Here is a 24,536-nt window from a genome sequence, read left to right as displayed (position 1 = left end):
ATCATTTAGCTAAGTTGGGAACTGGAACCCCCTCAAAGACCAGTGTTGTCCCCAGACCACTGGTTGAGAACCACTGCTTTACAAAAAACTACATCTCTGCTTTCAATAACTCAATGTTGAAGTCACTTGACTTTCCAGGAAGGACATGTGCCAGTACAATATAGGAGCACAACAAACTCTGTCTCCCCATGTCTGTCTTGTCTGTCTCCGTGCCTGTCTCCCAATGTCTGTCTCCCCATGTCTGTCTTGTCTGTCTCTTGTCTCTATTATCCGCTTTTACGTAGATCCCAGTGGAGAGCGTGCACTGTGATAGGTTTCATTCTTTGACAAACACAGCTTGTGTCCAATAGTATTTTAGAATTAAAAAAAAAAAAAAAAAAAAAGAGCAGACCTGAAAGTAACGAGTACTTTTCAGCCTTCCTAGAAATTTACTCGAGTAAAAGTAAAAATATTTGTCTTGGAAATGTATTCAAGTAAGAGTAATAAGTACCAAAGAAATCTAATACTCAAGTAAAGTACAAATCCTCTGGATATGTACTTAAGTATAGTACTCAAGTAAATTTACTCCGTTACTGTCCACCACTGAGATTGGATGAATCTCAAAGTGTTGGTTGAGCCACTGACTTTTCATTTACCAACAGTGGGTGAAAAATTCACTCGTTTAAAGATTCAGTTCCAAACGGAATTCCTGTCAACATAAGTTTGTCGTTTTTATTCTCAATAAGAAAAAATATTTAATTCCATTGTATTTTTCATAGTTGAAAAGAGAAGATCAACTTAAAGTGTTACATAGCAGTAAATGTTAGCATATTAATATGTGTACGTGCATTAGCATATCTACCTTCTAACATGCTAATGGCTGCACACTAAACATTAGAATGTTAACATGAAACCAATATAAGGATGTTAGCAGTAAGCTGAAATCACAGTAGAGCTTTAACACTGATGCTAATAAACACTGAACCAAATCTACAGCTGCGCTAACAGCCCTGCAAGTTTGTTGGATGGGAATGTTTTTTTTTCTGATGTCTAAAAACTTTTCAGCCTTGTGGGCTGATGTGCAATTTTCCACAAAGTATAGAATTTGTCAAAGCTTTAAAAATTTGGTAACAATTGAAGATCAAACAACTGATGAGTCTAGTGTGGATGTTTATGCACTGTAGCCCTGCAGAACGTTGGCTCTTATTGTAGCAGCTTGTTATTTAAGACAAAAATTGCATCAGGAGTTTAACCAAATCAATATGTAGCTATAGGTACATATTATAGTTATTATAAATTTGGTCCAGTTAACTGGGGCAAGAGATAACTAAAGCAAATCTTGTAGGAGGCCCTGATTATCTCATGTTTTTGTGGCAGATCAGAAATCATCTGAAGATGATATCTGACAGAAGATTACAGTCCCGCTCTACTTCTCTTCAAAGTTTAGATTCTTTTAAAATGTGTTTCAGCAGGCTGTCGTGTTGTGATGCTATCAATACCTAATCAGACAAGTCATAGTAATGCATTGCTCACACTTTCGAACCTTGAACTGTAAATCATGATGAATCATTACATTATGCATTACGATCAAGTCACCAGACGAGTTTATTCAGTACATACCCTGTACAGCAAATGAGGTTTTTAGAAATTCATATCAGGAAACTGCATAACACACAAGTCGAAAGTGAAAAAGTGAAAGCATGATTAAAATCTTCACAAGGCTTCACTTATCTAAACAGCGTCATCTTACAGTGAAACAGCCACAAGTCATGTGACTTCACTGGTTGTTTTCAACTAATGGAACCTCCTTGTACCCAAGATGTCTGAATACTTTGATGGTCCCAACATTTCTACACACACAGTTATATTCCTGTCATGGTGTAATGTCTGTAATGGTTAGAAAACAGGGATTTAAACATTATTTGATTCAAAGTTTAATTCCATATTTAAACATAATCTAGCAGTTTGGGACCAGGAATGGTCTCTACTAGGGCTGCAACTAACAATTATTATAATTTTTGTTTGTTTGTTTGATTATTTTATCAATTCGCTGATTATTTGTTTGGAATCATCAGAAAATAGTGAATATCCCAGAAGACAAGAAAAGCAAAACATTTGCTAATGAATTTTCTTTCAATTAATTTCTAGATTAATCGACTAATCGTTGCAGCTCTGATCTCTACAACTATTAGCTGGATTACGACGAAATTCTGTACAGACATTCATGATCCCAAGATGTGTGCTGGAAGTTACAACCTCACAGGCTGAAACTGTGGCTGCAGACAATCAGATATGGAAGATGTTTTAGGATGTTTATCAGCAGGCATGATTCTATTTACATGTACAAATAAACTCTCAACTGTCTGTTCCACAGGTACATGGGCATTGGCCTCTCAGCTCAGGGTGTAAACATGAACAGACTCCCTGGTAAGATGACACTTTTTGTGTGTTTGTTTCATGTCAGTGTTTATTGCTGCTGCCTTTGGGTGTGGTGAGAAGAATTTGTCTGTTTGCTCGTCACTGCCTATGTCTACTGTATATGATACCAGCAATCTTTTGCATTTGTGTGGGTGTCATTTTGACTGTGAACTTAGTGTCTGGTGGAGGATGAGATTGTCCTTGACTGTGAGTGAGAAACCATTTATATAAATGTGTTGTTTGTCAATTATCTCATTACATGTGCATGTTTTCTTATTATTGGGGCAGAGGCTGATGTACAGCATTTCTACATATGGTACAAGCCTGGAGAGGTCAGGGAAGGGAATGAATGTGGTAGCTCCATTCAGTGAAGGTGTTCCCTCTGGTTATGGGTACATTATAAAAACATACACTATTTAAAAAAAAAACCAAACAAACACAAAAATAAACAACTAGGAGGGCACTCAGAGCTTGGCCTCCAGCCAAGACCAATGTTAAACAACATAGAAATACGACTTTTAAAATAATAAGATTGTATTTTAATACAAGTAACATAGAGCTTCACATGAATCAAATATAAAACATCCAAACAAATCAAAGTAAAATGTAAATGAAATTAAAAAGACATCACACAATAAAAGCTGTTTTATTAAAATGTGTCTTAAGAGGTAAAGAAGACAGGGAACTGACTCTGAGTCTGATTTCCCCTGACAAGTGGTTCCAAAGTTTAGGGGCCCTGACAGCAAAGGCCCCGTCTCCTTTTGTTTTCAACCTAGACCAGCAGTGCACTACCAGAGCATCTCAGATGGTGTCCTGGCTCATAGGGGGATAAAAGCTCAGCAATATAAGCAGGGTCCAATCCAAGCCCAGCCTTAAAAGTAATGAAAAGAATTTTAAAATCAATCCTAAAATAAACAGGCAGCCAGTGTAGAGATGTTAAGAACGGACAGATATAAACTTGAACAGTTAGAAGTTGAGCAGCAACATTTTGAACCGTATGCAAAGAAAACATGGAAATTAGTAAAATTGACATGACATGGCAGTTCAAATATTTTGGATGTTGGAAGTGTTATGTCCATGTTTTCTTTTCTTTTTTTTTTTTAGTAAAGCATGTCTCACATCAACACATGTATTAGCCACAAAAATTCAAACAAACTCAAATGTGATTACAACAGGAACTGCTGTAATTTCATTGTGTTCACGTGTCCAGGGAGCCAGCAGGAAGTCAGTCTGCTCAGTTTGTCTCTAACACATGTTCTCAACTGGCTCAGCAGGAGAAGGACTATAGTGCTAATTGGTATATGGTCTTTGAAACAGGGAAGCTTGAACTTCTGTTTTCATCATATGCAGAGTCAGCAACTTTTATACAGTGGGGCCCCTTCTTTGAATGAGTTTTCTTAATGCATTCATGATTACACCTGCTATCAGGTCAGCATATAAAAAAACATACACCTGCAGAGAGGTGGTTACTGCCCACTTTTTTGAAGCAGTTAACAATTATGATCCAAGCTAATATCACTAACTATATAATATCACTAACTTCTGTCTGATCAAGTGTTTTTTTTTTCTATTTAATATGGTTTCATTTGATTTTAGTGGAAAATGCTTAAACAGTTCTCTACAAGATGTAACCAAGGAGGGCAAAGTTATCTAGAGTTTCTGCTGCTACTAGTTCTCTTTGCCATGACATGGTGCCATCAAGACAGCGCTAAAAGTCGTCAGCCCAGCACTCCGCTGAGGTTATCAGGCCAAACAGGAGCCCCAACACCCCTTCAAGAGTCTGAGAACTGGACCCACCCAGGAGCTCCAGTCTCTCCATACAAAGATAACAAGAGGCCCTGAGCAGGCTGCAGAGTCCCAGCTGATGGATAGATGCTAATGAAAATTCACTAATTGTGAGGAACTGATGCCAGACTGCTGCAGAGTTGAGTGCTTTCCTCCAGTGATGAATGTGGCAACAGCAGGATTAATTCTGCAGCTCAGCAGTAACTCACAAGATCCTGCCACTTGGTTTGTAACATGAAAACAGCCCCAAGGCCGACCATGCTGCAGCGGAGGCTGCTGCTTCCTCCCCTCTCCCTGTGAAACCAAGATCGGACAAATGCCCACGGCACACACATGAAGGTTTAATTCTCTATAAAAATGAAAAAGTATCAGACCTTTTTCATATTTTTATGCTTAGCACAATTGATATTTACTCATGTGAAGTAAAGAGTAGAGAAACAAAAATGTTCTGCAATCTGACTGAGTCAACAGCCAAAGAAAGAAATGAGATCAAAATGCTAAAAATCTCAAAATTCTGGGCTTTTATCCAGCTTTCTGGAGAAGCTGAATGAGCTGTGTCGTTCTGCAGCCACAGTGAAAACAACAAGCTGCTCCAGCACTTGAAAAGCATGACTTGTGTGATTTTGCAGGTTCAGTTCCCATAGAATACCCATCAGCAGTCAGTCACATATCCTTCACTGTCCTTGAGCAAGGCATTGAACCGCTGCAGGTGTCTATTTGCAGGCTCACATTGAAGTACTGTGAGTGAGGCTGTGGCTATGTGCATGTTTAAAAAAAGTGAGGCGAGTTCAGCTTCACAGCCCTCCTGGGGTCTTAGGCCTCCATTACCAAAACACATGAGTACTTATAAAGCTTTTGAATAATCAGACACAGTTTCTACTCTCTACACTGACTATGTTTCCAAGTTCTAAAAAGCAGAATTAGAATTTCTGATTTGGTTCGTTTGCAGTGTTGCAAATCTTTCCTCCACAAACCAGAGTAGCACACACTGTGGCTAAAACAGGATTTGTGGAGTTTGATTGCTTGGTTTGCAGTGACACACTTCACTGACATTAACAATGCACATCAGACATCTGGGTCTACATCTCTCTAACATCCAGCCATCATTTTTCACAGTTTGTGGTTGATGTTTTTCTTGGGGAGACAGTGCAGATTAGTTCAGCGTTTTGTTTAATCACAGATTCACACTGCATTCTAATGAATTTGCAGAAGACTTGGTTACAGCACTGAAGTCATCCTTGTGTCCCTAGCTTCTGTGAAGTCTTTGATCTGTATTGGTCACAAATGCCTGGAGTTTAGAAAACACTAATTATTCCTGAATTGTACCAAATAGGTTTTTCTCTTCTGTGGCATCAGTTCCACGACAGTCATGTTTACAAGGGACAAACTGTGTCCAGGCTGCTGTCGTTGCGTCCAGCCTTTGTGTAGTGTATTGTCACTATGCCTATGTGTTTGTTTTGTTTGAATGTTGTCTCAGAATAAACCATCTGTTGTGCTTTTACACCTTTTCACTGCCCCATATTTTGACACTTTTGCATTCACATCCCTCAGGTTGGGACAAGCACTCATATGGTTACCACGGAGATGACGGCCACTCCTTCTGCTCGTCCGGCACTGGGCAACCCTACGGACCCACGTTTACAACGGGCGACGTGATTGGCTGCTGCGTCAACCTCATCAACAACACCTGCTTCTACACAAAGAATGGCCACAGCCTAGGTAAAGAGCTCAGACACCATTTTGACCTGAACTTCTATTGTGTGGGCCTGTATATTACCTGTTGAAAAGCATTGTCAGTACATAAGTACAACTACAATTCTTTAATACTTAGTACTAAAAAATGAATTCGCACACCTCAATGTGTGACAGGTACGTGAGTTCACAAGAGTTATAATATTTTTTTATTTTATACTCGACATCATCAATGTCGATGCATGTATCGAAGTCTTAGCTCAAAACATGCCACACCTACCTGTCATATCAGAGGTGCTACCTTAATGTTTATGCTTTAGCTCTTGTACATGTTTTGGTATTTGCAGTGTTTCTGTATTTGAAAAAAGAAGTAACAAATACTCTTTTTTTTTTTTTTTACCTTCTTTTTCATTAATACAAATAATTGACAATATATTTAAAACATGCTGACATTTTCTTTCATAATATGTATCACATTATTTATTAGTATAAAACTGATGACTAAATGTGATTTTTAGTTGTGCTTAAAACGTGTGTCCCACTTTAGGCAACAAATTGAACATAATTTCCTGCCAAAAAAGGATTTAGGGACCCTCATGGTCTCATGAAAACAGTTAGGGCGGGAAATCAGAGGATTTGTTTGTGCTGTGTAGTAACATGGCTACTGTAACACCTACATTTGCATGGAGCTGGTTAGTAATCATACCCCTCCCCCTCCCTACCATACTTGCCGCACCTTAAGGTCCAAAGATGGAGACCAAAGTTTTATTTGCTCTTTAAATGTGTGTTCTGCTGCAGAAAACAGTGCATTTAGACTTCATTACTTTAGTATCAGTCTATTGGATTAAATTATTTTGGATACAAGCACGCACAGATTTTTTTTTTTTTTTTTCTCCCCCCTCCTCACTGTACAAATTCTGCCTTGTACCTGCTGCTACAGCGATACTGGGATACATGCCTGGGTGATGTTTCTGTCCAACTGCCCCACCGTCTTTCTCATTCACATGAAATTAACAAATTAACGAAATTGGGTTACAGCGGAAAGATGATGATAACCAGATTACCTCGGTACATGTAAATACACTGACTGGCCTCCTGCTGTGCAGATATAGAAAAGACTGTTCTCCTTCATGTTGGCACTTTCTCTCTTTTTTTCGCAGGTATTGCCTTCACAGACCTACCAGTAAGTACCCACATATTATTCTTTTCTGTGTTGTAATGAAATCTTTGTAGTTTCCATAATTAATAAGGGCTGTAGGATGAGGGGCTATTTATAGAAATGTGTCATGTCCTTCAGAATGTCCACTGTAGTCAAAATGTTTACACTTTGCAAAATGGATTGGAGCCTGGAAAACTTGTGCGCTTCAGATGTTGATCAGAGAGTTGGTGGTTCCCTGGAAAAAGGGGCACAGGGGGAGAAATTAACATTGTTGAGTATTATAATAGGTTAAATCACAGAATTTGAGGTGTTATTTTCAGTATCCAATGACAGATACAGTTACGAATTGTACACAAGAAAACAGTCGTACACTCTGTATCCTGTCTGCTTATTTAAACACGTTTAACCAAAAGCCCTTTGTTTTTGTGTCACTTCAATACTAATCGTGGTGTTTATGTCTGCATCAGTCATAAACAAGCAGGCTTTTTATCAGTCTTCTTTTCACAGACTAAACTCTTCAGAGCTGTAGATGACATTATCCAACTGTTTTCACAGGCTGCATGTTACTACTAATGAAGATTTTGATGAGAAAACTGATGGAATTTCTCTTTAAAGCTGCTAAATATATTTTTATATTAACAATGGATCACATGGCTGCTTGTCTGTGAAAGGGGACGCTCATAGTGACAAACCCACAGAATTCTTACATCTCATTATTACATGGAGCTTTATAGCATCTTTCAGCTCATTGTTTTGGCTTCACAGCCTGTAACTTTACTGTGATGGTTTATGTCTTTCATTGCCTTGTTTTCATCTGTAGCAAACAGCTGTTTCCAGCCAAAAAATGTCTTATAAACACTGCAAACCATCGATTCAGCACAAAACGGCAGCCAAAGTGAGAGATTAGCTGGTGAACATTATGGAGCATTTGGCAGCTAAAGAGCCAGATATTTTGTCAGAACTTGGAGATAAAGATATGCTGAATATTGGGCTTGAAGTCATCAGCTTGTCAGAAACATGACTCCTCATGCTTATGTTGCTTTGTGTCTGCTGGATGTTTATTTAAACAACTGTTTGCGAACGAGTTTACCAAATCATCTTAAACAAAGGTCAAGTCCGAGTCTGGGTTACAGCTTGTTTCTGCTGCCACTTAGTGGCCAAAGAATTACTAACTGAAAGTTTAACTACTACTTCAATAAAACTTTTTAAACACTGTTGGTGTCTGAACAGGACGTCACTTGTGTTGCACTGTGCTGTTGTGGCTCATCGTCAGGCAAGTTTCGCCCTCATCGGCTCCCATGCTTCATTATGTAAACGACTCCCACACTGAATGGACATTAATTCTAATGGGATTCATGCATGTATTAACTGCATTGAATTGTGAGGGAGACCCTTGTTTTTAATGGTTTTTTTCGCTTCCTTGTTCCGTAGCAAATGAGAACGGAGCAGACTGTTTTCAAGGGAGAAGAAAATAAGAGTCTTAGCCGCAACAATAATCCATTGAGCAGCAAAACAGGCTTGGCTGTGAGCCAGACATTCATGTCGCTCCAGAGTTGTGCTCTGAAGTGCGTCACCTCAGCACAGCTGACCTTTGTGGTTATTGGACCATGACAAAGGCAACTTTAAAAGACACACACACACACACACACACACCTTTGTACTGCTATTCTTATGGTGACAAATTTCTTCACCAACCCTTAACTCTAATTGAAATCAGTTCCTTTACCCGGAAATGTCATTAGCCTTTACTCTGGGTCTAGACTTAGTCCTGTACCTTTTGAAGAGTCCTAACGCTAAATTTGTCCTCCTACCCTGCGACGTCATATAATCTGCTTTTTTTGTAATGGCAATGTGAAACTTGTGAAACATTTTGTGATACTTTGAGGGCACTTGTACCAGTCCACAGCCGATCTGACAAACACACAGTCATAGTGGTGGACGCCTCTTGTCAGTCACCACCTCGTCTGATCAAATGAAGGCTGTGATTAGGTTGGTGGGACAACGTACCCACAAGCTTCCTTACCTCACCTTTCTGTTTATCTCTTCATTCTGTCATCACAGGTGTCATAAGGGACAATAAAATAAAAAGCAGAACTGGCTGTTCCTCAAAACAAGAAATTGACATGTATTTCACCCTTTGGCAGTGACATGCAACATGTCAACAATTCTCACAAAAAACACTAAAACAAGTCACATCCCCAGTAAAAGGAACTATTTACTCCTGTTTGAGTAATGTTTGCCAGAAGCTACAGTGGCCAAGTGTTTTAGGAGATGACTGAGCCTTTTGTCAACATGATACTATATATTTTTCAGCCGTTTTTGAAGATTTACGACTTCAGTGGGAACCAGTGGCCTTGGGGTTGAGTGCCATAGATGGCGAAGTGAAGTCAGAAACTACTGAGAGACGGACTAACACACTGTTGGCTTTCGTCATTGTATGGGATTTGTTGACAGTAAGGTGGTTTCCAACCTGTGGGCCCCGAAGGTATTGCATGTGGGCTGACAAATCATTTGCAAAATTATAATTACATATATAAAAGGTATGTAAAAATAATGTTTGTAAATATTTTAAAACAAAATTATCTTAAAATTTTTTTTTTTTTTAAATGTTGAAAATCTCTCATATTAAGGCCGATCACTGTGATAAGCCAATGATAGGATCTTTTATGTTGTCGCTGGACCACATCATGTGCTTGTTTGTTATCTCAGTATGATTGTGCACTAAAAGATAACACCCACAGCTGGTGAGCAACAGGGAGGGTTAAAAGGAAAGAGTCAAGAGACAGATGGTGAATGTACAAGTGATCCCCACCACCTTCTCCCTGCTGAATGGTGGTTAGGTTTACCTTTAGCATGTGTGCTCGTCAGCTCTGCTAACCAAACCAGAGATCCCGCTGTAGCTTTTGTGATACAGTATTGATCCCTGAAGAAAACATTTATCTGGTGGCATGGAGGTTGTAGTGACTGGGGGATGCCATAAACCCGTTGATTGGGAAGTTGAGTGCCAGACACGGGAGCAGGACAGAAAGTGATTCAGAGCCAGAGATCTTAGTACCTGGCAATATAATCACTGAGTCACTGGTTCTGATGAACAAATCAGTTCATCTATCAGCCTGATGGATGCATTATGGTCAATCTGTGCAATAGAAATCTTATTTACTGCCTCTTTAATGTCATAGAGTTTGTTAAAAGATGGCTTTTCAGGCTGCTACTGCTGTTTTACTGTATAATCTGTCAGCTTGTAAAATCAAGCTTTAAGGGACAATTGTAGACAAAAGCTTATTTCCTGAGAATTTTTGTTTTCCTGTTTTTCCTCTCACTGTTTCCTGCTTTGATTTATTGTTCAGATTACATTCCCAAACTCCCTTTTCCTCTATCCTCCTAATTCTTTCCTCTATCTCTTTCTGCTGCAGCCCAACTTGTATCCGACTGTGGGCCTTCAGACTCCAGGGGAGGTAGTGGACGCAAATTTCGGGCAGCACCCCTTTGTGTTTGACATTGAGGACTACATGCGAGAGTGGAGGACAAAGATCCAGGCCCAGATCGACCGCTTCCCCATCGGAGAGCGTGAGGGCGAATGGCAGTCTATGATCCAGAAGTAAGAGGATTGGAAAACAGAATTATTCCTGTTTAAATCTGCACGATGCGCGTTCACAGTGGAATAATGGAGTTTAGATGAGAATACGAGCTGTTTTGGCAGCTTATTTTGATTTTAGAAACTGTATTGTAGTTTTAGACATTTGATTATTGTAACTTTTAGTCTAGTTTCAGTCAAGAAATCTTTTTAGTTTTCTCTGTAGAATTTTAAGGTGCTTTCACACACACCCTGTTTGGTTCTATTAAAACAAACTTGCATGTGTTTGCTCAGCTAATGCAGACAGAGACTGCTTAAGCAGGAGGATTTTGGTCCGTTTCCATGTGGACTCTGGTGCAGTTCATTTGTAGCGTGAAAACAATGGACAAAGCACGGGACTCTTTTAGGGTAGATCTGTGATTCTTAGCATGATTTTAAAAATTAAATTGCTATTAAATCAATTCGCTTACTTTAAACTGTTCAGGAAGTGATCTCATAATAACCAAGTGCATATTTATGCGAATCATTGGTAACCATGGTAGCATGTAGGATCAGTTACCTGATCTGAGTTACCTGTGAGTCTGTGACTTCAGAGGCCTGTACTACAAAGCAGGTTCAACATACCCAGGATAACTTTTCCTTATCTGGCTTCACGTAAAGTTATTCTAAAGTTTTGCATTTACTGTATGTAATGTGAGGTCATTTTGGAAGTCAGCTCTTCATTTTGCTTCATTATCAGGTCATAGATTAGTTGAAGATGAGCACTAAGAGTAAAGGAAGTATTGGGTTCTGTAGGTGACAGGAAATTACCACTGACATGACGAGGATCAAGGCCCAGAGGGACCACTTCCCCATCAGAGAGCAGGAGCCACGATACTGAAGTAAAAGCTGTGGGACTCGGTTTCTCTTCATGCCATGCCCTGATGGGATTAGCACTCTGTTGCTATGATTACTTGTCCAGAATGGATTTAATCTCCGGTTTGATGGGGATTGGGGTTGAGGGTGGAGTGGAGTCATTGCCTTTAGCCGGAAAAGTCGACTCACAGCCTTGAATTGAAAACAGGAAGTTTTTAAGATGGGGACAGATTGGTGGATGGGAAGTGTTTTTGTCTTTGTAGAGAAACAGTAACTTGATGATCAGTTCTTCTACTGACAGAATTCCCTGCTTGCAGCAGCTCATCCCCTCTGTCTGCCCATTCAAAAGTCACCTGCACACACATAAAGAATAATTCCAGTTTATTACAACTTGGTTTTGGTGGTCTTTTATATTTGTAATAATGTTGTACTCGCAGATTTAAATCCTCAGATTTGGGAACACTGTGCAACCAGACGGACGATCAAACAGACTGGGAACGAGCCAACAGTTGAGCCACGGACATGAAAGAAAGGCCAGCTACATAATTATTACCCAAACTGTCCATTGTGAAGCACAGTTTACAAACTAGCTTCCTGCTTCAACTTCGACCATTTGTACTTATTGTAGTTGTGTGCACATGGTTTGCTCATGCAGTGAGGGATTTATTTCAAATGAAAGATGTTCAAATGATCTGGATTTAGGTTTGTTTACGTCCTGTCTGACCATCTGACCCTTCCTGATTCTTGTCCCAGAGTTTCCTGAATAACTTGATGAGTATAATCTTATCATAACTGATAGAAATGATGGAAAAAACATCATTGCTCAGTTGCCATGATCCAAGTTGTGTAAACCAACATTAACCTTCAGTTTAGATGAGTTTGCCTATATCCGTACTTACAGCAGTATCCCCTGTCTAAAATGTGTCTGGGAAGGGCAGTGTTTTTGTCTGTACAGGAAGTCTGCTCGTTCCAGTCTGACTCAAATCAACACATCATAGTTACTGAATGTTTGATCCACAGTTTTCCACTTTAGCTTTTAAAGTAAATTGTGAATGGAAGTAAACAAGAAAAAACAAGATTTTGACTCAAGATATTTACAAGAGAGTGGTGATCTAGATATTGATGTAACCATATATGATACATTATAAACAGATCTCTTTTAATCTTCGTCTAAGTTACAAGTGTAACAGTGTCCCTAAGATATTTCATAAATAATTATATATATATATCATAAATAATTATAATCTTTTGTGTCTTTGCTGAACACACCCATTAAACCTTCACTCTGCTGGTGGAAGTGAAGCCCGTGATTTAATAACTGGTTGAACCTCCTTTGGCACAAAAAACCTCAAACAAGCTCTTCCAGTAGCTGCTGATGGGACCTGCACAATGTTCAGGAGGAATGTAGTTTAATGTCTGAGTGTTTGTGTATCTGTACCGGGGCATTATGTTTTCAGGTTCTCTGCCTGTGGTCAAAGGTCACTGTGACCTAACAAAACACGTTTTTGGATATAACTCACAAATCCATACACTAATTATGACACAGTTTAACTCAAATGTCTATCAGAATAAAATGATATCCAAAAGGTCAAAGGTCAACTTCACTGTGACTTCTTTAGCATTTTTCAGTGCTGTAATTCAGGAAGGAGAGATCGTGACCATATTTTCTGTAACTTCGCTGGTTGGTGGAGGAAACGACCACGAGGAGGAAACTCTAGTTTAGTCACAGTATCTCTTACCCACACCTCTGATTATTGTTTATTGATTGGAGGTTTGATTACTCCTGACTCCAGTTAGCGTTTGTTGATGCCATTAGCTGAGGCGTTCACATTATTTTTTCAGCCTACACTGTATTGTTCTTATCTATATTGAAAACAACATTGAAACATTCACAATGATTTATGTGTTATTAGTTAAAATAGATGTTGTTTGTTCATTATTGTAACTTGGATGAAGTTGTGACCATATTTTGGGGCAAATTTATATATGAATGGAGGGAATTCCAAAGGGTTCACTTACTTTTTCCTACCACGGTCGGTCTGTATGATTTCTGCTGTTGTTGTCTCTAATCACGAAGTGTGTTTTGTTTTGTTCTGTCAGAATGGTGGCTTCCTACCTGGTGCACCATAGCTATTGTGCCACAGCTGAAGCCTTTGCCAAGTCCACTGACCAGGCTGTACATGAGGAGCTGGCCTCCATCAAAAACCGACAGAGTGAGTCCTTCTGCTCTGGCACATTTCCAAATGCTGCTGCTGCCAGGCTAAAATTAGGAACTTTGAATTTTCTCAGCATTTTAATTCTGATGCTGAAAGTCGTGTAAATATGTCTGATGTTTGTAGAAGTAAAAGAAGGTATTTTTACCACACATCATCGGCAAGACAGGGATTTTCTTGTGAAATATTTTTTAGATATTTAAGTAAAAATTAAATTAATGGAGTTTTTTTTTTTTAAATCAGTACATTTGTGCACAGTAATGAGCAGGGGAAATGTCCGTCCAGCTTAAATGAGGTATCTCAAGACACCTAGAGAGCTGCCAACCATTCTTCCAATTTTCATTCTTAATTTTCCCTTTTTCAACTTAACTTGCATCATCACATGTTGTATTTAGATTTGAACTGGTCTCAGTGTAAATTATCACAGAAATAGAAACAGATGAAAAAGAGTATATTTGCATAACTTAACATATGTGATCTTTAATTATCAAGTGAGGAATTTTTCACTAATCTCTAGGAATGAAATTCCCAGCAAGTCAACTTTTTAAGCCCTCCTGGTAACTGCAGTGTTACTTGGCTATTGTTGTGTGTTAAAAATGACACCACAGAAGAAGGCTGTTACCACTTTCTCTCATAGGCTGACATGCAGATGTAAAAACTTTATAAAATGCTCCCAGATCAAATCTTTTTTACATTTATTATAGAAATATTATTGTAACAAAACACAAGGAAAGCACACAAAAACAGCGTCACCCCTGAGAAGCCTGGTGTACAGTGCCTTGAAAAAGTATTCATACCCCTTGAACTTTTTCACATTTTGCCACCTTACAACCACAAACTTAAACATTTTTTTATTGAGATTTTATTTTATAAACCAACACAAAGTAGCACATAATTGTAAATTGGAACGGAAATGCTACATGGTTTTCAAAATTTTAAGCGAATAAAAATCTGAAAAATGTGGTGTGCATATGTATTCAGCCCCCCTGCGTCAATACTTTGTAGAGCCACCTTTCGCTGCAAATACAGCTGCGAGCCTTTTGGGGTATGTCTCTACCAGCTTTGCACATCTAGACACTGAAATCTTTGCCCATTCTTCTTTGCAAAATCGCTCAAGCTCAACCAGATTGGCTGGAGAGCGTCTGTGAACAGCCATTTTCAAGTCTTGCCACAGATGCTCAATGGGATTTAGGTCTGGACTTTGACTGGGCCATTCTAACACATGAATATTCTTTGATTTTAACCATTCCTTTGTAGCTCTGGCTTTATGTTTAGGGTCATTGTCTTGCTGGAAGATGAATCTCCTTCCCAGTCTCAAGTCTTTTGCAGCCTCCAACAGGTTTTCTTCCAGGATTGCCCTGTATTTAGCTCCATCCATCTTCCCATCAACTCTGACCAGCTTCCCTGTCCCTGCTGAAGAAAAGCACCCTCACAGCATGATGTTGCCACCACCATGTTTCACAGTGGGGATGGTGTGTTCAGGGTGATGAGCAGTGTTAGTTTTCCGCCAAACATAGCGTTTTGCATTTAGGCCAAAAAGTTCAACTTTGGTCTCATCTGACCAAAGCACCTTCTTCCACATGTTTGTGGCGTCCCCTACATAGCTTGTGGCAAACTGCAAACGGGACTTCTTATGCCTTTCTTTCAATAATGGCTTTCTTCTTGCCACTCTTCCATGAAGGCCAGATTTGTGAAGTGCACGACTTATAGTTGTCCTGTGGACAGATTCTCCCACCTGAGCTGTGGATTTCTGCAGCTCCTCCAAAGTGACCATGGGCCTCTTGGCTGCTTGTTGGACCACTGCTCTCCTCGCTCGCTCTGTCAGTTTAGGTGGACGACCATGTCTTGGTAGGTTTGCAGTTGTGCCATACTTTTTCCATTTTTGGATGATGGATTGAACGGTGCTCCTTGAGATGTTCAAAGCTTGGGATATTTTTTTATAACCTAACCCCGCTTTAAACTTCTCCACAACTTTATCCCTGACCTGTCTGGTGAGTTCCTTGGTCTTCATGATGCTGTTGTTCACTAGTGTTCTCTAACAAACCACTGAGGCCTTCACAGAACAGGTGTATTTACACTGAGAGTAAATTACACACAGGTGGACTCTATTTACTAATTAGGTGACTTCTGAAGGCAATTGATTGCACTGGATTATATTTACATTGTATTTGTATTCATCAGACTACAGGGGGCTGAATACATATGCACACCACACTTTTCAGATTTATATTTGCTTAAAATTTTGAAAACCATATATCATTTCCATTCCACTTCACAATTATATGCTACTTTGTGTTGGTTTATCACATAAAATCTCAACAAAATACATTAAAGTTTGTGACTGTAAGGTCACAAAATGTGAAAAAATTCAAGGGGTATGAATACTTTTTCAAGGCACTGTAAGTATTACATCTTAAGCATGTTCACTGTTGGTCTGCAGAGATCCAGAAGCTGGTGTTGTCAGGTAGAATGGGTGAAGCCATCGAGACCACCCAGCAGCTCTACCCCAACCTCCTGGAGAGGAACCCAGACCTTCTCTTCATGCTCAAGTAAGACCAAGTTTATTTTCACAGTTCATTCATTCAACAAAGTCACATATCAGGTGATTGGTGATTTCTTCTTACTTGTTGCCAACAGCCGCTTGTCAACCTTCTGGTGGAACGTTCTGTGTAGTAACTGTGTTGTTTAACACTGATGATATTTAATGAATATTTAAGGTTTAGTTTTCCTGCCTCAGTCACAGTTTCACTCGGATCAGATGGGGAATGTCCAGCTCTGATTTGTATGTTGTTTGTTTTTGCGTCAGCCATGTTTTTTTAGATGAAATAAGGTGGTTTTATCACAGGAAATGTTTGGGAAAATATAGATGATTTATTTAAATCACTAAAGGAAGAACCTTTCTGATCTTATCATTCCTATTTAGTGATTTGCTGTTGTGTTTTTTTTTTTTCCCCTCTGTAAACTGAGCGCTTACTTTTTTTTTTTCATGTCTATGACTTCATACTTAATATTCCATTATTCATCTTCTGTCCCTCTTTTCTCTTGTTTTACCCTCACCTTCTCTATTTCTTTCCTGTCCTCTTTCTCTTCTTTTTGCCTTTTAATCTTCCCCTGATTGATCACGGCTTTTGTTTTCCTCTTACCTTCTTCCTCTTAACGCTCTTTCCTTCCTGCACCCCCCTGTCCTCCCTCCCTCCCCTCTGTCCTCAGGGTGAGACAGTTCATAGAGATGGTGAATGGGACAGACAGTGAGGTGAGGTGTCTTGGAGGTCGCAGCCCAAAGTCTCAGGACATTTACCCCGGCTCCCCCCGGCCCTTCAGCAGCCCAAGCCACAAAGCCAGCAGCTCCCAGCCCTACCTCACAGGTACAGTCCAGCTGTGCTTACTACGTTCACATCTGGAGATCAGAACACGCCTCAAGCCGTCTCCATTTTACATCCAGTGATGATGACGGATACCTTTTTTACAGCTTCAGTCTCTAAAGAATATCCTGATTATAGACAAATGCAGCTTTGACATATTTACTAAGAGGTTTACACTTTGCTTTTATATTTTATTTTTGCATCAACAGCTTTGCAAAGTTAATGTCAACATGTGTGAGTTGGAAACTCATACTGTGAGTGCATCTAGCATCTTTACAGCCTGTATATTGCCACAAACAGTGCAGAGTCCTCTATCCGGTCACGCACTTGTATGATTTCTATCACTGTTGTTGTTTTTAGGGTTTGACAGCAACTGCTGTAACGGTGTGACGTCCAATAAGAGCCACAGCTCCTCTCCTCACAGTCACAAGCCCTGCCCCCCAGGCTCTGGCTCCACCCTCCCAGCATCTGACATTAGCATCAACGGGAGCCGCAGTCAACAGCCCATTACCAGGTAGTGAGAGCAGTGGGTATGTATTGGAAATGGAAACAGCTCAGTGTTTGTTTGTTTATTTTGGCTGATATATGAATAAAAAAAATTTAAAAATCAGTACTCCAGTGGTTTAGTGACTCCATCTTGTCACAGCGATGTAGAAGGTTGAGCTCCAGGGTGTGTTAGTACCCCCTGACATCACTGCTTGTGCTCATCATAGCATTTCATATCAGTCGATTCCCACCATTTAAATTTTCAGAGAGCTTATGTGGTCAAGCCAACGTTGTCTCTTTCCTCAGTAACGATGTGGACATGGAGGTCGACCACTTCACCAACGGAGTAACAGAATCGTCCTCAAATGGTTTCCTCAACGGCAGCTCGAAACACACCGCTGAGCCTGATGACTGTGACGCAGACATGGGTGCGTTGTGTGTGTGTGTGTGTGTGTGTGTGTGTGAGACTTTAGCATTTATCAGCATAGCAACATACTGTAATTTCTGTGCTCTGATTTGGTTGTGAGAATTCTGGGATTAACTCCTGGCGAGCAGCTGACGGTTTTCTGCTTTGACTCTCTTCTGTAAGAACGAGACAGTTTAATTCTTCCTTTGTAAACATGACCTTATGACCACTGTGTGAGGCTTATTCTACTCTTGCTGTCATTGTAAGTCTCAAGGTAACCACTCCAGCTAAATACCTGTCCTGTAAATGCATCACATTCAGCCTACATTTAAAAAACTGTTTTACGTGTCAAACTGGCTGTGGCTCTGCAGAGGTGGAGTCCGCTCAGTCCAAGAGGCAGCTGTGTGGCGGGAGTCAGGCGGCCATCGAGAGAATGATCCATTTTGGCAGAGAGCTCCAGAGCATGAGCGAACACCTCCGCCGCGAGTGTGGCAAGAACTCTGCTAACAAGAAGATGCTCAAGGTAACGCACCAGTCGATAAGCTAACTCGACCCACACTGTGTAAACATCTTGTTTAATTGTACAGGTTTTTTTTTTCTGTAGGTAAAGCTCTTACACCTGTGTTTGTGTTCAGACATTCAACAACATGTATCAGACATTTACTATTTACTGAGTTTTATATGAGGTACTTTTTTGTACAAAAAGAAGTTAAGTACCAAACCTTGAGTAGTGTATCAGCATTATATTCAGTCATACCCTGAGCCCAGAATGATTCTCATTCTGAACATAATTCACTTGTAGGACTCGGAAAAATGATTGTTAAACTATGTTTTCAGCAGCAGTTATAGAAGGACAGTTACAATACAGTTAAAGTCATTAGGTCCAAAAACGTGGGAAGAAACTGCATTACTAAAATTTTGCCTGCTAGGGGGCAGAAGAAAACCATTAACAGGCTGATGGATTCACAGCAGGATGAAATGTGTTGTCTGGAGTCGTTGAAAAGCATTTTGGGAAATCTAAAGAACTTCCACCTGAAGTTTAATGCAGTAGGGATTTAGGATGGTATCTCCTGTATAACTGTAGGATTTGCAAGAGTTAGGATTAAAGATGAATAATGAAAAGTGAAGCAGAAGAGGCTGAGACATCGGGACGCTCAAGACAAAACGCAAACCTGTCATCCTACTTTTCCCATAGTCAGCAGCATCTTTTCATTTGACTCTTCCTGCCTAATGACTTGCCATCTGTTACAATGTCCACACCCCCACATTTTAACTGTTGGAGCAGTTGCCAAGCAAACAGGAAGTCACTGGTCCTGGCCATGAAATAGTTTAATGCACCACAAAAGAGCAATTGTCATTTTCATATTTTGGTTTTTGTACAAATTAGAAGAAAGAGACGATGTCTAATCGGAGGTGCTGGTGGGGGATTTTGCTACCTTTTTTAGAAACTGAGAGAAACGGCTCCTCTGGTTCTGTCCAGGCTTTACATAAACATAAACGTGAAAGACATCAACAGGAGCTGAACATCGCTGATAGACTGATGATGCAGCACAGTGTAAGAACATGTGTGGAGGAGGAAATCGCAGCAGTGTGTTGTACTGTGGCGTGATCAGTGTCTGCTGTTGTCACCGTCTCCTGCTGCAGGATGCGTTCAGCCTGCTGGCCTACTCAGACCCCTGGAACAGCCCCGTCGGCTACCAGCTGGACGCCATTCAAAGAGAGCCGGTCTGCTCCACTCTCAACAGTGCAATATTAGGTAGGTCAGCTGTGCACACTGTCTGTATGTTTATATCTGACGACATGAGACAGAAGCAAAGTTGTCTTCAACATATAAGAAGATATTTCTCTGGCAGCCTCAGCTCTGCACTCCTTCAGCCTTTGATTCCTTTAAACAGTTGTTTGAAGTAATAGAAGCAAATGATAGAAGCTTGAATTTTATATGGGATTTTAAAGGATTCAGATTTGATTCTGGATTCATACTCAATGCAAAACTATCAAACCCCAAACCTAGGCATGTACATGGGTAAGTGGGTTTCACATTGGCAGGTCTGCATGTGCAGGACAGAAGACTATATACAGTGAGAGGTAATTACACAAAACAATGCTTTCATGTGTTTAAAATGATGCCAGTTTCCATCACTCAAGCACTGGAAGGTTGAAGCATACTGACACCTCGTCTCTCCTGTTCTTTGTCTGCAGTCCTGACGATATTCTTCTTCTTCTCCCTCCTCCCTCCTCCTCCTTATTCTTCTTCCTCTCCAGAGACTCACAACCTGCCTAAGCAGCCCCCCCTGGCCCAGGCCGTGGGTCAGGCCGCCCAGTGCCTTGCCATCATGGCACGGACTGGCAGTGGCTCCTGCGCCTTCGCCTCTGTGGACGATTACTTGCACTAGCCCCGTGCGCGCGCACACACACACATATACACACACACACACACACACACATATACACACACACCCACACACTCTCTCTCTGAGGACCTGTCCAGAAACATCTCCCTCCACCTCCTCCATCAGTGTAGTCACATTAGCTGAGGAGAAGCTCCTCTGCACGATAACAGGTAGTAGAAAGTTAACCTCACTTGCTTCTTGTTCTGCTTTTACCAATCGGCACCAACACCACCGAGGACCGGGAGCCGTTTCTGGGCAGATCTTCAGAGTGCCGACCCACACCACTGACATTTCAAACACAGGCAAACACACACACACGCACACACCACCTCCCTTTCCGTCGTAGATATGAAATCACATCTCCACCTTGGTTGGCCTCACTGACCCCTCCTCCAGAGCTCCGAGGCTGCGTCCACATCATTCTGACTGACAGCGGGGATGCCAGCCAAGAGTAGCCAACTTGAAAATACTCGGGAGAGCCTAACTCGTGTGGACTCGGCACAGATACCCCACCACCATATACCTGGGGGCAGTAAACCAGGGCGGACAAAACTGGCAAATACCCCTGGTTAAACGTAAATGGAAAAATAAGGAAGAAACGACAAAAAAAGAAAACAGACGAGTGACCACCATGGCCGACCACCCTTTAACGTGGTCCCCGTAAACCTGTTGTACCAGGTCAACGCGCGCACACATACAACACATGCAAACAAGCGAACACGGAGGCTGATGCTGAGAACAGGATGAAAAAAAGTCCACCTCCACAGAGGCTTGCTGAGCGCTCGAACTCCAGCCAACGCGAGGCTCTGTTAAAGACAGCCTACCACCCCTTCACCCCCCTGCACCAACCCCTTCCCTCTCCCCCCACCCTCCACTGACTTCAGGACATCGGCGGACATTAATGTGACGCATGTGGACTCGGGACTTCGAAGAAGCCAGAGAGAATCTGCAGTCTCGTCTCAATGTTCCCTGTTTTTAATCTTTAGTTTTGTTGTTTGTTTTTCATGGGTGAAGTGTGGGGGGAGGGGGCGGGCGGCTGAGGAGGCGTGGTTACCTGGCTCTTGTTTTGTTTTTAGTTTTTCCAGGTTTACAAGGCATGGTGCAGACGACGATTATTATTATTATTGTTATTATTCTAATTATCATTATATTAATTATTGTTACTTGCATTCACAGTATATTTGTTGAGCGCCAGCGAGAGCAAGTTCCACCAACTTATTATAATAAAGGTCCCGATTCCACCGATTCCCAGTGACGAGCGTGTGTACATGTTAACGTTTATATATGACTTTAACAAAATGGAATTATATCAATAGAGCGAGATATTTAGTTATCAAATGAAAGGAAATTTTTGAAAAAAAAAAAAAACAATCCTTTAATGCTTTGTACTGACATCAGAGACCCCTGAAGCGTGCTGGTTGTTCCTAGTCTGCAGTTTATTTTTTTGTTCTTTTTTTCTCCATGTTGTTGACTCCAGGGTTCCTATGCAGGTGGGAAGGTGATGTATTTGACCACTTCCAACAGAATGACTCTTAGGGTCCTGAGGCGCTTTAATTTCACATGTGGTGGTACTTCCTGTGAAGTAATCGCTCTTTACTGCAGCTTCGCTAAATTTATCAGAAAGAATCTTCAAATACTTCTGAATGAAGTCTACACTTTCTGAAATCGAAACCCTGTATTGGAGCCCTGCGATGATCTCTGACCCCATTTTAATAAAAAAAAAAAAAGAACAGCTTCACATCAGGTTTGATGCAAACATTGTTCATCTTTATTTTCCTATCGTGTCTATGCTTATCCTTAACCCACAAAGAACTCTGGAGCCAAGATGTCCCCTCGTTCCTCCTCAGTTTAGAATACCAAGGTCCAACCAAGCAGCTCACAGACCCCGGGCCTTAATCACAGGTGGACTCCTTTTGTTTTTAGCTGAACAGGTTTTTCAGACCAGGACAACAGCAACAGCTGAACTGAGCTGAGTGCTTGAATTTAAAGTTGAACTGAAATTCAAATACTTCTCAGTTCTTGTGAAAGAAGAGCTGATATTGCAGCAAATGTTCACAATGTGTTTTTTTTTGTTTTTTTTTTTTTGGATTTTCAAAATGGGTCAAAACTATTTTCTTTGCACATATTTGTCTTTAAGCTTCAGGCATCTGGGTGGACAGAGAGAAACTAAGAGCAGACATCGGAAGCCAACGTGCTGTGGTGACTTATAGTCTCCAGACATTCATACAAGATTTTTTTTTTTCCCTTTTCAACGAATCTGAATAGTCTTGGTTATCAGCCATGAGCAGTTCAAGCATCGGTCCCTTTAAACATTCAACATCAACAGGACTCATCGTGCTGTAAAGTCTGTATTCCCCTCAGAAAATGGAAGCTAGCAAACCAAGTCACTGTTACTTTTCCTGCATGTTATTGTAACAGCTGCTGAATCATCGGCAGCCTGTGCACACTTAGTGCTGTGTGTAGAAATTTTCAGCAGTGATTAGTCCTGTAACCACAGCACTCTGCAGATTATTGCATAATCTCATAATCTGAATGGTGACACAGAGTTAGAGTTATACAGGGATGCGACTAACCAAGTGCTTCCCAAACTTTTTGTAAATAACATCCCTTCATGGTGATTTGGAAAGCTGTAAGCTTTTTGATTGGCTCAGGCTCAGTCAGATGTATCAGCATTTCTTTGGTCTCTGTTTATAATAACAAAGCTTTCCACCACTCCTCTGCCAATTGCCGTTTCTGACTGCTGTGCACCAAAACTCAGGTCCTGGAAAATGTGTCTGGCAACTACAAGCTTCTTATCACCAGTCTTAGCTACAGCATGAATGGAAATAAATAAAACTCAGCAACCACCTTGGCCTCCTCACCTGAAGCAATAATGTGAACTGTATTTAGTGCCTGCCTGCATGGCTATTGGATTAATCAAATTACTGATTCCAACACTCCCTCCTGGAGAACACAAGGTGGCACTATCATTGCAAAAAAAAAAAGAAAAAGTAATTAAAAACTGTTATTTCTTCTTTTGGTAATAAGTTCTGACCAAATATATACACAAATCAAATTAAACACCAAGGAGATGTCTAATGAATTTTAATTTCAGTTCAATTTTAATGTTTAGTAGTCAGACTGGCTCAGTCACTAGTTTTTGCCAGTTTTCTCTGGTTTTACTATCTAGTTATTTTCTAAAGCTGCTGCTGAACTAGTATTTAGGTATGAAAACACAAGTCCACCTGTCTCCAGTCAACCATGTCTACCATCATCCTTCCTCTCCTCTGGCCTCTTAGTGCTCAAAGCAGCAATGGGGCAATACAAAATTTAAAAAAACATTTAAAAAAAACATCCAGTATTGTCAACTGCACTGTGGCTACCACACTTACAAGATAAAGAAACCAAATACTTTAGGAAGGCTACTTCGCAGCTGTGTGTTTGAAGCCTGTGTGTTTGTGCTTGCCACTTGCAGAGAAACAGGAATGCTGAGACTCTTGCTAGACACCACCACCTCCATCTTTTCCTCTAGTTTTTCCCAGGGGCCCAGAGTTGACATTTCTCCTCACAGTGGAACAGAGCTTTTCTGTACCTTGGTTGGTTTCTCACTTTTTTGTTTCTGTTTTTTTTTTTTTGTTTGTTTGTTTTCCTGGATCGCAAGCAGTCACGGCATCATTTAGAACATTTCTTAGACAAAGTGTCTGTTGTCTCTTGCTGAGTAAGGTCTGAAACCTATGCATGCCATAGTAAAGTGGTGGTAAGATCAAGTTAGATGTCTCTTATTTCATTCTTTTCGTTTCTCCTTCTTTTAGCCAGTTCATGGTGTATAAGGAAGATGTCAACCAGTAAGTTGTCCACTGCTGACTGTGTGTCCATTTGGAGAAAAAAAAAATGTGCAATTTGTGTGAGGGTGAAAAGATTTATATTAAAAATGACAAATGATGATCGAACTTGTCTGGATGCTGCATCACATCTGGAGCTGAAGTCTGTCTTCTGCCTGTGAACCCAGTTTATGTGCTGCTTTCCAATGAGTTCATGGAGTCAGTGACCATCTTAGGCTGTGCACAGTTCAGTTTAATCCTAAATGACGTGTTGTCCGAAGATAATCCTGCAAAGTGTTTTTCCCCTGTTCTGAAAGCACGAACCCACATATGAAGCCTGAAAGAAAGATGACCATAAAACCAGTATGATGTCATTTCTGAACCTTTGAACTAACCCATTAAACCTAGATAATGTAA

At 40.6% G+C, this 24,536-nt stretch overlaps 1 protein-coding gene across 1 annotated transcript in view; it reads left to right on the top strand.

The window, feature by feature from the left end:
* ranbp9 (RAN binding protein 9) overlaps positions 1-24,243 on the top strand; it is a 29,010-nt gene extending 4,767 nt beyond the window's left edge. The window contains exons 3-14 of the mRNA XM_071492426.1: positions 2,354-2,406; positions 5,734-5,901; positions 7,035-7,057; positions 10,447-10,631; positions 13,563-13,675; positions 16,116-16,224; positions 16,886-17,040; positions 17,398-17,551; positions 17,830-17,951; positions 18,301-18,452; positions 19,574-19,685; positions 20,192-24,243. Coding sequence (XP_071348527.1) covers positions 2,354-2,406; positions 5,734-5,901; positions 7,035-7,057; positions 10,447-10,631; positions 13,563-13,675; positions 16,116-16,224; positions 16,886-17,040; positions 17,398-17,551; positions 17,830-17,951; positions 18,301-18,452; positions 19,574-19,685; positions 20,192-20,322 — 1,477 coding nt within the window. The 3' untranslated portion in view covers positions 20,323-24,243. The remainder of the gene's footprint in view (positions 1-2,353; positions 2,407-5,733; positions 5,902-7,034; positions 7,058-10,446; positions 10,632-13,562; positions 13,676-16,115; positions 16,225-16,885; positions 17,041-17,397; positions 17,552-17,829; positions 17,952-18,300; positions 18,453-19,573; positions 19,686-20,191) is intronic.
* The last annotated feature ends 293 nt before the right edge of the window (positions 24,244-24,536 follow it).

Source organism: Trachinotus anak, unplaced genomic scaffold (assembly GCF_046630095.1).
Source record: "Trachinotus anak isolate AG129_WGS33_773 ecotype Australia unplaced genomic scaffold, CSIRO_AGI_Tana_v1 ptg000012l, whole genome shotgun sequence".
Lineage (NCBI taxonomy): Eukaryota > Metazoa > Chordata > Actinopteri > Carangiformes > Carangidae > Trachinotus > Trachinotus anak.
Note: the sequence above shows the minus strand (reverse complement) of the source record. Positions and strands in the feature narration are given on the sequence as shown.